At 47.3% G+C, this 14,417-nt stretch overlaps 1 protein-coding gene across 7 annotated transcripts in view; it reads right to left on the minus strand.

Moving 5' to 3' along the window:
- The window catches only part of FMNL1 (formin like 1), a 131,067-nt gene that overhangs the window by 58,078 nt on the left and 58,572 nt on the right, over positions 1–14,417 (minus strand). For 2 of the 7 annotated variants that reach the window (XM_080976538.1, XM_080976532.1), the window contains exons 5-9: positions 11,126–11,209; positions 7,806–7,943; positions 3,591–3,719; positions 2,326–2,434; positions 1,153–1,229 (exon numbers count right to left, since the gene is read on the minus strand). In XM_080976538.1, the coding sequence (XP_080832664.1) occupies positions 1,153–1,229; positions 2,326–2,434; positions 3,591–3,719; positions 7,806–7,943; positions 11,126–11,209 (537 nt within the window). Of the gene's footprint in view, positions 1–1,152; positions 1,230–2,325; positions 2,435–3,590; positions 3,745–3,886; positions 3,945–7,805; positions 7,944–11,125; positions 11,210–14,417 lie in introns of those variants that run through there. The other 5 variants (XM_080976537.1, XM_080976535.1, XM_080976534.1 and 2 more) reach the window with 5 other exon arrangements.

Below are 14,417 nucleotides of genomic sequence, written 5' to 3' on the forward strand. Positions count from 1 at the left end.
AGCAAAGCCTGGACATTAATAAAGAGGTAAAGGTACCCCTGCCCGTACGGGCCAATCTTGACAGACTCTAGGGTTATGTGCTCATCTCACTCTAGAGGCCGGGAGCCAGCGCTGTCCGCAGACACTTCCGGGTCACGTGGCCAGCGTGACGAAGCTGCTCTGGCGAGCCAGCACCAGCGCAGCACACGGAAACGCCGTTTACCTTCCCGCTATAAAGCGGTACCTATTTATCTACTTGCACTTAGGGGTGCTTTCGAACTGCTAGGTGGGCAGGAGCTGGGACCGAAAGACGGGAGCTCACCCTGCCGTGGGGATTCGAACCGCCGACCATACAATCGGCAAGTCCTAGGCACTGAGGTTTTACCCACAGCGCCACCCACGTCCCTTGGGCATTAATAAGTGCTAATAAAAACGAGGAGTATTTGGCCACACTTTCTGAGGCCAGGCATATACTGTCAAGTGCCATATACTAAGGCATGGGTAGGCAAACTAAGGCCCAGGGGGCCGGATCCGGCCCAATCACCTTCTAAATCCAGCCCACAGACGGTCCGGGAATCAGCATGTTTTTACATGAGTAGAATGTGTCCTTTTATTTAAAATGCATCTCTGGGTTATTTGTGGGGCCTGCCTGGTGTTTTTACATGTGTAGAATGTGTGCTTTTATTTTAAATGCATCTCTGGGTTATTTGTGGGGCATAGGAATTCGTTCATTATTATTTTTCAAAATACAGTCCGGCCTCCCACAAGGTCTGAGGGACAGTGGACCGGCCCCCTGCTGAAAAAGTTTGCTGACCCCTGTACTAGGGTATTCACAATTTTTTAAAAATCCTCTTCTTTAATGGGAAAAAATTGTGCTGTCCACACCCTTCCTCAACTCCCCATAGCATACCTTCCATCTTTTTGTGTGTGGGTCCTTTTAAATGCATCCAAACATAAAGGAAACAGTGGGACTCAGTGCACTGTAACAAGGGAAGCAATTGTAAAGAGAGTCCAGTTCCCTCACTATGAAACCTCCTACCTCCTACCTAGGATTTAGAGAACAGGGCATCCCAGTTTGGAAGGCTCCGACCCCTAGACAGGCCTGAGTGCCATGGATCTCTCTTTTCAGAAATGAAGAAACACATGTCCGGAAAAGGAGTTCCAATTCCTTACCTGGGGTTCTTGTTGTTGAGGCTCAGTGTGATCTCATTGACACAGGCTGGGTGGTTCATCACGAGGCTGAACCCGGACTAAGGGAAAGGTGAGAGAGGATGTTAGCAATCCGAGTTGAGCTTGAGGAAATTGGGGAATGGTGACTGAAGGGAGAAAAGGGTTCCTCTCATTCTGTGGAGGGTCAAGGACTGGATTCTTTCTCAAGCAGGAGCCTTTGTCATATGAACATTGGCCATTCCTGTGACTTCCCCCTGCTCCCCTCACTGCCAAATGTTTTGCGTTTGGACCTGAAGGAGCATCTCCACCGTTCAGCCACTGAGGTCCAGCTCCAAGGGCCTTCTGGGGGTTCCCTCACTGTAAGAAGTGAGGTTGCAGGGATCCAGTAGAGGGCCTTCTTGGTTGTGGTGCCCGCCCTGTGGAATGCCCTCCCACCAGATGTCAAAGAAATAAACAACTACCTGACTTTTAGAAGACATCTGAAAGCAGCCCTGTTTAGAGAAGTTTTTAATGTTTGAAGTTTTATCGTGTTTTTAATATTCTGTTGGGAGCCGCCCAGAGTGGTTGAGGAAACCCAGCCGGATGGGCAGGGTATACATAATAAATTTTATTATTATTATAAAGGTAAAGGGACCCCTGACCATTAGGTCCAGTCATGACCGACTCTGGGGTTGCGGCGCTCATCTCGCTTTATTGGCCAAGGGAGCCGGCGTACAGCTTCCGGGTCATGTGGCCAGGATGACTAAGCCGCTTCTGGCGAACCAGAGCCGCGCACGGGAATGCCATTTGCCTTCCCGCTGGAGCGGTACCTATTTATCTACTTACACTTTGACGTGCTTTCGAACTGCTAGGTTGGCAAAAGCAAGGACCGAGCAACAGGAGCTCACCCCGTCGCAGGGATACAAACCGCCGACCTTCTGATCGGCAAGTCCTAGGCTCTGTGGTTTAACCCACAGCGCCACCCGAGTCCCTATTATTATTATATGGACCACATAATAGGCTGGACACCATACTTTGGGGGTTTTTTGGCAGAGAGTTGCAGGGAGCATGGCTCCAGATGTATATTTTCATCCCACTTGCATCTCCAGTCCAAAAGTTTTTGCATCATTTCCAGAATCTGCAAAAACCCGTTTCTGTGGGCACAAACCTCCCCAACGTCCCATCGCCCGTGGTCACCTGGTAATTCATGATGGCACGGAGGCACATGATGCAGACGTGGACATCGTCCTTCTGGCTGACAATGCGCGAGTTCCTCAGCGCCTTCCTGCTGTGTGCCAGATTGAGTCTGAGGTAGGGAAAAATGGAAGGAGGGAGGAAAGGGGGAAGGAAATAGCTGCATGAGAAAAGACGTCGGATATCACCCGGCAGTCAAGTCCAACAGCATAAAGAGCAGCACAGGAGCAAGGGCCCGAGGAGCAGGAAATTGGGGGGAGGGCAGGGGAGAGGATTAGACTGGGCAGCAGGATTGCAGTACGAGAACCCTTTGGGTCTCGGGTCACGAGTTCAAATGCTGAACAGGAGATGCCACTGCCCAATGAAAAACAAACTCTCTCCAGTCTGGTTTTAGGACACCACTGTCTTTTGTGAAAAGGCCACAGGGATCTCAGCAGGCCATGGGAAGGTGAGCTCCAGATTATGCTTAAAATACTAAGGAAATATAATACTCCATGATAAGCTATTAACATGGTTATGGGTGCAGTGGAATATGGAATGCGGCAACTTTTGGGGGCCCATCCTATTTTTGTTATTTTAAGTCGTTTTATGTTATTTTTTAATGATGTGTTATAAATTGCCATAGCCTACCCTGGGAACTCAGAGTGAAGGGCAGGTAATAAAATAATAATGGCAATAATGATACTTGTGCCAAACGTGGTAGCAGTTGCTCTTCAGATCCTGAAGATCTGAGTTTCTCAGTCTCAAAGTTCCTAGACCTCAATGTGGAAAATAAAGCCGAAACACACATTAAACCTTTAAAAAGCTGGAGGTGGCGATGTCTCAAGGGGGTTTCAGAGGCCTGACCTGGTCCCTCCCCTATCTCTGTTCCGTGCCCCCTTCCCACCGCTTCTGTACAACAGCTCCAATTCCCTGCACACAACAATAAAAACTAGAGCCAAAAGCAACAATAGCAGCAGCAACAACAACAGCAAAGCAAACAGTGCCAGAACATGGTTGTGCAACCGACAAAAATAAAAGCATGCAACTATTTGCAGGTGTTTACAAAATGCATTCCAGTTACAGAGCTTTTTTGTTTTTTTAAACAGGATTTTACAAAATGGCCTCCCTGCTTCGAGGGCTCCTAAAGTTCGGTATCCGAGACTGCCTGCCAAAATGAACACACAAGCTTAGGAAGGGGGGAGAACATGCCCTTGGCCTAGACGAGCCTATGGCCTCCGGCCGCATTCGCAGGGGACGTTTCTGGTTAGGTTTGGGGAGAGGCTCACCGCGGTGAGTAGGAGTTGAGAGGAGGCCTGGGCTTAGAGTCCTGCTCGCTCCCGGGGGCGCTGGAGGAGGGGATGCTTGGGTGGACTTGCTGAAAGAATGTTTGGATCTGCTGGTTCAAATGGCAACACCTGAAGGAGGTGGAAGATTGCAATCCTGCAGGACAGGAGGGAAAAATAGGACGCTTCAGGTGGACGCTTCCCCCCCCACCCCCATTGCCACCCCCCAACCTCAGGGGGGAAAGTGGCCCTCGTGGAACCACAGGGGAAGACTTCGCTGTGGCTGGAAAAACACCAACCTTGAAACTGTTCCAGCAAACCTAGCAAGTAATCGTGGCTCATTGCTGCCCACCTGCCCGACAGAATATTGTTCCCTATGTTGTGTTCCTAATATGAAGTTTCCTAGGATCGGAGGCCCTGTCCGCACTAGGCATTTAAAACACTATTATACAGGGTGATTCATAATGAAGTACAGTCATACCTCGGGTTGAAGTAGCTTCGGGTTGAGTGTTTTTGGGTTGCGCTCCACGGCGACTCAGAAGTAACGGAGCATGTTACTTCCGGGTTTCGCTGCTCGTGCGTGCGCAGATGCTCAAAATGACGTCACGAGCATGCGTGGAAGCAGCAAATCGCAACCTGCGCACACGCAGATGTGCAGACGCGGGTTGCATTCGCTTCAGGATGCAAACGGGGCTCCGGAACGGATCCCATTCACATCCAGAGGTACTACTATATAGTTTCCAGATGCTGTAAGACAGTAACAGGCGATGACACGGACCACAACTGCAAACCGTGAGGTAGATGTACTCATAAAGTTTGTGTTCCGTTACTGAGTGAAGTGACGTAGGCAATAGCATGCGTTTCATGTGGCTAGTCAGGCAAAATGGCTGTGTCTGCATTGGAGAAGGCGTTTTGCGTTCCTGAATTGAGCAAAACGGAATCTGTAACTGTTTTGCGATGGCATTTTCGATCATGATTCGGGGGGAAAACCTCCAAGCCGAAAATGTATCTATGACTGGCATTAAAAAATTGAAACTACGGGCTGTTTGTACAAACTTAGAAGTCCTGGACAACCGTGTGTATCAGAAGAAGTCGTTGATAGTGTTTGCACCGCCATTCAACGAAGCCCAGGAAAATCAACACATAGGGTGAGTCGCGTTTGGGCAGAAATGGATTGCCGGTTCGATGTGTGTGTGACAAAGCGTGCACACACAGAACATCTGTGACTGTTTCTAAAAAAACCTTTAAACATTCCCCTACAATTCTATTACAGGAAACATAAGATATATTACACTCTTCTTTTTTATAGTGGGTTGAAATTGTATACTTCATTATGAAAAACCCTGTACAGTGGAATCTCGGTATTTGAATGCAATCCGTTCCGGAAGACCGTTCGACTTCCGAAACATTCAAAAACCGAAAACTGAAAGCAGAAGCCTCAACACAGTAGGGGCACTCAAAACAGAAGCAGCATAGTATGTTCAGCTTCCAGAAAGCGGAGCAGTTAGTTCTGGGTTTTCAGCATTCGGGAGCCGAAACTACGACAACAGAGGCGTTCAAAAACCAGGGTTCCACTGTACTGGTTTAACCTTCATTGATTCCCCCAAAGAATCCTGGGAAATGTAGTTGAATAAGGATGCTGCTGAGAGGTGTTAGGATGGCTCTCTATTGCACGCCACAGAACTACAATTCATAGGCAGCAGTTTAACAATCCATCTGCCCAGGGAACTCTGGGGAATGTAGTTCTGCAAGGGGAAGAGGGGGTCTCTTAAAACACTCTCCGTACCCTTAACTAACCACAGCTCCCAGTATTCTGTGAAATTGTTAAAGTAGTCTAACAGGGCTTTAAATGTATGGCACAGATTATGGCCAGAGAGTCTGACCTCAGGGGCCTTCTAACTCAATAGGCTGCCAATGTAGGAAATCTGTAGCAAGAGCTTTCCCAATAAATGGCCATAAGAACTTAAGAAGATCCTGCTGGATCAGGCCCATGGCCCATCTGGTCCAGCATCTTCTTCACGCGGCGGCTAATCAGATGCTTATCGGAAGCCCGCAAGCAAAACCTGAGCACAAGAGCACTCTCCTCTTCCGCTGTTTCCAGAAAGTGGTATTCGAGAGCCTACTTCCTCTGACTGTGGTGACAGAGCACATCCATTGTGGCTAGAAGCCACAGATATTCTCCACGCATTTGTCTTATCCTCTTTCAAAGCCGCCCAGCCTCCGCTTCCTACAGGGCAGGAACTCTTTCCTCTGTGGGTTGTCAGGCAGCAAACAGGCCCAAGGATGGAAAACCTTTCCTTGTAGGGCAGCGGCAACCCCCTTAGGCCAGACATTTCTAGCTGTTCTGAAAGCCACCCAAACTAAGTTGCTTCACATTAAGGCCCTTAAACCACAGAAAACAGACTTCTGTTACTCAGAAGGGCTGACTTTCCCTCAAGTCTATTTGCATTTCATTGCTGCAGTTAGGAAACAGAGCTCTGAGGCCTAAGGCCTCATCCCCTTCTGACCCCAGAGAAAAAGAGCAGCCATTTTGTTTTAATCTCTTTAGTGGAAGTAGAATAAAATGGTCTCTTCTTTTACCAACGCAGGGGGGAAACACTCAGGCACCCTCAGTGCACACCTAAGAAATACAACCGCTAGCACAGAGATAGTAACTGATGCCTCAATTTATTATTTGCCTCTTTTTTCATTATTATTTTTTTTATAAAAAAAACACCAGGATGGCGGCAGGAGGCAGAGCAAGTCTTCCTTCCTGATACATGGTTCAGTGGGCCACTGCCTTTCTTGGCGTCCATCTTTTCAATCTTACAAGCTCAGACTACATGCAAAGCCGAGCGAGCCCCTCTTCCCCGCCTCCCTGCCCCTGAGGGTCCCTAGGCTGGGTACCTACCGTGAGCCGTTGTCCCAAGGGGAGCGTGCAAAAGAAGCACGGGGTTAGAACAAGGGGAAAGAGGAAAAGAGGAAAGGCAGAGACAGGAAAATGCAAGAGTAGGAAAAGGAAACCAGAACCTGCCATTTGTTAGGCCACAAAAACCATCCGAGGCTACTCATCAATAATCATCAAACTACTCGTAGGGTAGTTTGCTTCTAAGGTGGCGATAGGTTGGGAGAGCTTAGAAATTGGGTGGTGGGTTAACTTGCCTGATGGTTGTGGAAACTTTGTAGGATTGAGGGCCAATATTCTGGGCTGACTGAGGGGGTGTGGGTGGGTGTGTTTGTGCATTTGCAGGCCCCCAGATTGGTCAGTTTATGACACTAAATTAAAACTCAGCCCCTGGCTGGTAATATATGTGCATGATCATATGGCGTGTGTCACCCATACAAACTAGGGGCTTCTTTCCATGCGCAACTGCTTGCATGTTGAGGAGCCACATGGCTTTTCAACATTGTGGAAACCTGCAACCTCATGCTCCAGGGTCTCTGTATAAGAACTCCTAAACTAGCCCAAACTATGGTGGAGGCGGGAACTGAAGCCCCAGTTGCAAGCTTTTCTTCATTTTTCTCCCTATTTCCTTATTTAACTGAAGGAAACTTCCGTTCCCCCACCACCACCACCCCAATTGAAGCAATTTGGATGCTAAATACCTCCAATATTTTTAGATGGAGATTTCCACATGTCAGCTGAACATCTGACTGAGAATATGCAAGTACCGTCGCAGAGGCAAGCCCCCTCTACCTTAGCCATCAGGCTTGCCTGAGGTTCCCCTTCTTCAAAACTCAGTCCTTTCGTTTTGCCACGTTTTGCCCAAGTCCATATTATAGTCTGAAGACCCATGGGGCTACAACCTTGCTGGAGCTAAGCAGCTCTAGGTCTGGTTGGTGCTTGGATTGGAGACCACCATGGGACCTGCAGGTACACTACCTCAAGTCCCACGATGGGAGAAAGGGGAGATATCAATTGAAGAAAATAAACGCAGAGCAGCCAATCTGCCGGTGCAATGAAAACAGCTCCCCCTGCCCCTTTTCAACTTTTCATTTTGCAGACAATGCTCTCCCAAAAAGAAGCTTCACACTGGCGAAACGAGAGAGTGGTTTCCAGCTTGGCGTTTGCTGGGTTGGTGCGCTTTCCCTTTTGAGACATTTCACTTTAAGCGTAGCTTCAAGTGAGGCGGGCAAGAGAATAAGTGTGAAACTGCCTCTTCTCCTGGCACCACAATCTGTGTCCCAAGATACAGGGGAAGCAGTTCAAGAAGAGCTTGCCAGTGTCCGTTCTGTTACCTGACAGTCAGGTGCCTCGCTTTGGAGGAGCCCTGTGTAGGGGAGTTGCTGCTTCTGCTGAGGTCCTCCATAGATCTGTCCAGGGCCTTTCCCTTGTCGGACCCAGGGCTCCCATTGTCAGTGCTGTCCATATCATACCTGGAGCCACACATATAAAAACGGGTGTGCGTCAGCAGGTGGGCGGAAGGAGGTTTGCCAAGCTGGCGACACTGGAACTGAGGCGCCGAAGCAGGGCTGCCACTAGGAGCACGTCTGCACTGCAAACTTAAATAGGTCAAGAACTATCCCATGTCTCTTGAACTCGGGTCTCCGGCTGTTGTTGGACTACAACTCCCATCCTCCCTAGCTAGCAGGACCAGTGGTCAGGGATGATGGGGGTTGTAGTCTAACAATAGCCGGAGACCCGCGTTTGAGAAGCACCGAGTTTTAAGCATTTAATTTCTACACTTCCCCCTCTCCCTTTTCCTGCAGGTTTCACAAATTCAAGGTGTTCAAACTCTTATCTTCCTATCCGACAGAGAGGAAGTGAAGTTGCTCTCCATGGTGCTGATGCAGTTCCATTATGACTATACAGTTGTACCTTGGTTCTCAAACTCTAAAAACCTGGAAGTGTTCCGGTTTTCGAATGCTTTCCAGAAGCCGAATGTCTGATGCAGCTGTCAGCTATTGTTTCCGGGGCGCCTGCACCAATCAGAAGCTGCGCCTTGGTTTTCAAACATTTTGAAAGTCAAACAGATTAAGTTTGGCCCTTTTGTTTTGCTATTTATTTTGTGTTTTTGCAGCTCTTTTTTTTGTTTTGTTTTTGTGACCCAGTTCAGCTATTGATTGATTGATTGATTGATTGTGTGACTGCGGAAATGGGCAAAAGCCCCCCCACAACTAAACAAAGACTATCGTCAGTGCAGGTAAGAGAAAAATAATAATTTTAATCATCTACAATATTGTCTTACTTTATTTAATAGTACATTGATTATTGCTTTCATTTTATGGATCAATGGTCTTGTTTTAGGGGTTGTTTTTAAAAGTCTGGAATGGCTTGATCCGTTTTGCACAACTTTCTATGGGAAAGCGTGCCTTGGTTTTGGAACGGACTTCCAGAACGGATTAAGTTTGAGAGCCAAGGTACCACTGTAGTTAGCAATACTGGAAGCTGCCTTAAGCAGAGTCAGACCCATTGGCACATCTAGCCAAGTACCGCCCAAACTGCCTGTCAGTTGCCCTCTGGGGTTTCAGGCCCTATTATCTCCCAGCCTTACCCGGAGATGACGGGAACTGAGCCCGCCTGCAAGAATCGGCTGGCTCGGGGGGGGGGGAGGTCTCACCTTTCTTAGGTCTGGCGTGGCCGAGGGTCTCCAGGTTTTTCCTCCCCTCCCACCCGTTAGGCTAGGCTCTCTGACGTTGCTATGGACTTCGGTTGGTCGCCGTCAAGGGGCCTGGTAGGAATTTTTCCAATTGGCAGATTGGCACCAGCCACTTGGTTTCGCCTACCTCGTAGCAAACTGTCACAACTCCACGGTATTGGCGATTAGGCATTGGTGGGGGTACAGTTGTATTGTTATGCTGATGAAGGGGGAGGAGGTAGTGCCATCACCTTCCCCTAAATCAAAGGGTAGTCCGGTAAAGGATTCCGGGGGGCATGGCCTTGTCCTAAGCCTATGGGAGGTGTGGGCCCACGGCACGCCCCCACGCGGTGACCCCAGGGGGAGGTCCTAGTTGACGTACCTCAGCAGGACTCCTCCTACTGGTGGTTAACCCTCACCGGCCTTCAAGCATGCAGGCTGAAGCCAGTTAGTTGTTAGGACCAATGCCTAAGCCAATACCGCTCAATTCCTGTAATCAATAAAGTTGTGGCCTAATTTGACCCATTAACTCGAATTCTTGTGTCTCGTGTCTTTATTTCTGGGGGGAGGTGGGAACTCGCCACGCAACAGAGAAAACTTGGGAAATGTGCAGGTGGCGTTTGCTTGCTGTTCCTGGCCAGCAGAAGCAGAGTTGATTATGCAAAGCAAGCAGGTATAAATGCTTAATTTGAGCAGAATGATACCTCTCTGTGGAATAACCTATTTGCCAAGAAGAAGGGACTCAGGAAGGGAGCTCTTGTTAGACTGAGGGCTGTTTGTTAGTCCCTCATTCCGCTCGAGAACAGGAGAGCGTGAAGGAATTATTGACTGGGTTACGTGAAATCTCTTCCAATTCAGGAATGATTCCTCAATAAAGTTATCAACGAGTGAAGCGTAACTGGTGCTCTGACCAAAACTCAGGGGTTATTTCAAAGACACGGGGAAAGGAGAGAATAAGAAAGAAAACATGGGTTAGATTTCGCAGAACAGAGCCCCTTTCCCTTTAAGAGGACAGCTTAGCACCCAACGCCATATATAAAGTAAAGTTTATAGCCAAAGAATTGTGAAAATTAGTTTGGCGAGGCCCTAGCGGAGTTTAAGACTTTTTCAAAAAGCACGCCTGTCTCGCTAAGCTATGTAGCAAACCACTTTGGTAACTGAGGGGAGTTTCAAATCAGTTTGCAATATGTCAAGGGGGTGTCTGCTGGCCCAAGGACAAAAACATAACCCTGATGAGTGCAACCTCTAGGTAGAAAAGCAGCAATTTCCATCCCAGCCTACATATGCCCTATTGGATAGGTGATAGGTGTTCTCTGCTGGACTGGGGCTCACAATAACAAGGCTAAAAGCTTCGCCTGGGATAGCAGCCCCACCCTCAATTCCCGATGATCAGATTGTGAGTGGCACCACTGATATAGTCAAAACAGCGCCACCCATGGACAAGAGGGAAGAATCAACAGCAGGGGTCAGCAAACTTTTTCAGCAGAGGGCAGGTCCACTGTCCCTCAGACCTTGTGGGGGGCCGGACTATATTTGAGGGGGGGGATGAACAAATTCCTGTGCCCCACAAATAACCCAGAGATGCATTTTAAATAAAAGGACACATTCTACTCATGTAAAAACACACTAATTCCTGGACCGTCCGTGGGCCAGATTGAGAAGGCGATTGGGCCAGATCCAGCCCCCAGGACTTAGTTTGCCAACCCATGATCAACAGGCTTGAGGGAACATTGGCGTTTGCAGAAATGTGAAGAAAAATAAACAGGGGGGTGGGTGGAAGGAGAACGCTCCTAAACATCCCAATGGGGTTTGGGCATGATCATATATATAAATATGGGTTGATTTGTGGAGGCAGAGCGAGCCGGGTTTTCTGGGACAATGGAATTGTGGGAACAATCCACACTGCAATATTTTGTTGCAGGCCCCACTAGGATCCTGACTTAACTATCACTTCCCCACCAAGCTGTGGCAGCAACTTACGTGACAGAGCACTGGGCAAAGGCAAGGTAGTCCACCAAGACATCAAGTCCTTTGTTTTCTTCGTTCAGGAATTCCTGGACCCAGCTAAAGGAAGGGGAGAGGAAGAACATGCAGAATTTTTTCTCTCTAGAATAAAACATGGGAAGAGTATCCTACTGCTCTTTCCCCAACATTTGAGATCTGCCTCATCTTTCTCCAGAATCCCTTGCTGGTATTTTCTGCTGCTTTTTTCTAGACAGAGATAGACGTCTCTGTCTTTTAAAACAACAACTGCTGATTAATATATTATTAATCCTTTTCCAGCCCGTTTCAATGTACTCAAGTGCTCTAGGCTCCTTCTCTCACTGATTCCTGCAATCCTTCAAATCATGCTATTAAGGTTACAATTAAGGGAAGCTTTCTTTTGAGTAGACACTGAATAGGGTTTGTATTATTGTCCCATTTTCCAGATGGGAACTTAGACTGAGAGTCAATTCAAACATTCAGGGGAAAAAAACATACCCTACAGTCATTCTGAGGCCATATCACTTTAAAACCAAGGTTTTCACATGTTTAACTGCTCCCTCATAACAAAAGCTCCCCATTTTTACATGGGTTAACTAGCGGGTCACTGAGAATGTTAATCTAGACACTTGAATCTCTCTCCCTTTCAGTGATCTGTGAGCCAGAAGAGCACCCAAACAATCTCGCAATCATTTTGTGCTCTGTAGGGGCTATATTACACCAGAGTATTCTGGGCATTGCAATTTGTTAAGGGTTGCTGGGAATGGTAACTCTGCGAGGAGTGAACTATAGCGCCCAGCATTCTCTGAGGGAAAGAACACACTTCAAATGTGCTTTAAAAGCAGAGTGTGCATGCAGTCTTAGCTATCTGCCTGTGGTAGGTAAGAAATGCCTCTATTTATTGTTTATACATACATGCATAATTTAATTTTATTTGTACGCTACCTTTCCACAGTTCAAAGTATGCTCAAAGTGGCTTACAACATGGGAAAAAATACATAACTGCAACGTAACAATAGTAGGCTTGAGTAATAAACACCAAAATATGAAACCAAAGTAAACAATTTCCACATAAATGACAATTGTCTAAAATAAAGGTACACAAAACCAGCATCAAGAACAGTAACAACACCCCAACCCCAATTTATGACTATGTTTATCACGTTGAAGGGATGCGGGTGGCGCTGTGGGTTAAACCACGGAGCCTAGGGCTTGCTGATCAGAAGGTCGGCGGTTCAAATCCCCACAACCTCCCATTGCTCGGTCCCTGCTCCTGCCAACCTAGCAGTTTGAAAGCACATCAAAGTGCAAGTAGATAAATAGGTACCACTCTGGCGGGAAGTTAAACGGCGTTTCCGTGCGCTGCTCTGGTTTGCCAGAAGCAGCTTAGTCATGCTGGCCACATGACCCAGAAGCTGTACACCGGCTCCCTCGGCCAATAAAGCGAGATGAGCGCCGCAACCCCAGAGTCGTCCGCGACTGGACCTAATGGTCAGGGGTCCCTTTACCTTTACCTTATCACGCTGATAATGATTATGATGAGAATTTTATTATTTATACCCCGCCCATCTGGCTGGGATTCCCTAGCCACTCTGGACGGCTTACAATACATTAAAAAATGTTGTAATTGTGATTTTTTTTTCATGTTGGAAGCCACTTTGAGCATGGTTTGAACTATGAAAAGGTGGCATACAAATAAAATTTGTGTGTGTGTGTGTGTGTGTGACCATGCTGACTGCTATGCTTTTTCACTTTGTACTACTGTCTGATATTTTTACAAGCACATGGGAAAGTGGCTGAAAATTCATTTCCCCCCCAGGACATTTTGCCTCACAGGAGCATATTTAGAGTGGTTACAAACATAATGTTTGGAGATTTGGGGATAAGTTCTATTAAGGGATTTCAAAAGCACCTCCGTGCAAAAGTGAAAATGAAACAGATCCCCACAGAAAAATCGCATATGCAGCTAGAAAAGGCTGCATTCAACATATAACATTTCTACCTGGAGGTGTTCAAATGATTATTTAAAAACAAATCCACCCATATGAGCTTCAAATTACAGTCGTACCTTGGATCCCAAACGCCTTGCAAGTCGAACGTTTTGGCTCCTGAACGCCACAAACCCAGAAGTGAGTGTTCCGGTTTGCAAATGTTCTTTGGAACCTGAACGTCCGATGCAGTTTCTGATTGGCTGCAGGAGCTTCCTGCAGCCAATCGGAAGCTGCGGCTTCGTTTCTGAATGTTTTGGAAGTCGAATGGACTTCTGGAACGGATTCCGTTCGACTTCCAAGGTACCAATGTATATGTTGACAATGGCTTCATCAGCAAGTGTCCCCCATGTTAAAAACAACAGCAACACGGTGACTATAACCTATCATAAGTCAGTGGCTGATGAAGGAATTTCAACGCAGATCTTCCAGGCTTAGGAATTTTCACATGGGCTGCTAGGAATACCCAACAAGAGACTAGTATTTGTCATTTGTAAATGGTCTCAAAGTGGGACAGAAAACAAAAGAGTTATTTTAAAATCATGACGTACATTCTGGCCAATGTAGGTAGTGCCTGAATATTACTGACATGCAACAAATGCAAAAAATAAATAGATGAATGCAACCATTAGACATGGAAATGGCCTGGCAGCCTTTTCACAGGGCTGCAATGTACCTACTGGCGCTCCTTCCTGATATACAATTTGCTCCTTTGTACTCCATCAGGCCCAATAATACATTTTGTCACAAAACGCTGACACGACTTGTGCATGCTGGCTCCCACTGTTCCCTTTTATTTTCTGACTGCTTGGCAGGCAATCAATCCAGAGAGATAAATGCTTCCCCATCTAAGCTGTTAATTAGCCGGCATACATCACTGTCGTTAATGGTGTCGGCTGCTGCCTCCGACATGCTGGGGTCACCTTCTCTGCAGAGGGCCTTAGACCTTGGCCGCTACCCCCCAGGTTGTTTGAGCAGTTCAAGTTAAAGGGGGTGCTGGACTGGGGGAGAGGGGCCGCATAGCTCAGTTACCGACAAATGAGGCAGGGCCGTTAAACAACCTAAGCCGCTCCGACATTTATGTTCACATGAACAACTAAACATTTAGCATCTCATTAACAAACGCTTAATGCACTTCCGATTCTTGAGCTGCTCAAGGGGACCGGCGGCTAGGTACGCACGGTACCTTTATAGCACTTTCTCGCCCTCAAAGAATTATGGGCATTGTAGTTTATCCCTTGCCGTGTTACAATTCCTAGCCACCCTTTAAAAACATGTTGTTTGTTCAGCCGTCTTAGTTG

Source organism: Podarcis pityusensis (genome assembly GCF_964106645.2).
Source record: "Podarcis pityusensis genome assembly, chromosome: 13".
NCBI lineage: Eukaryota > Metazoa > Chordata > Lepidosauria > Squamata > Lacertidae > Podarcis > Podarcis pityusensis.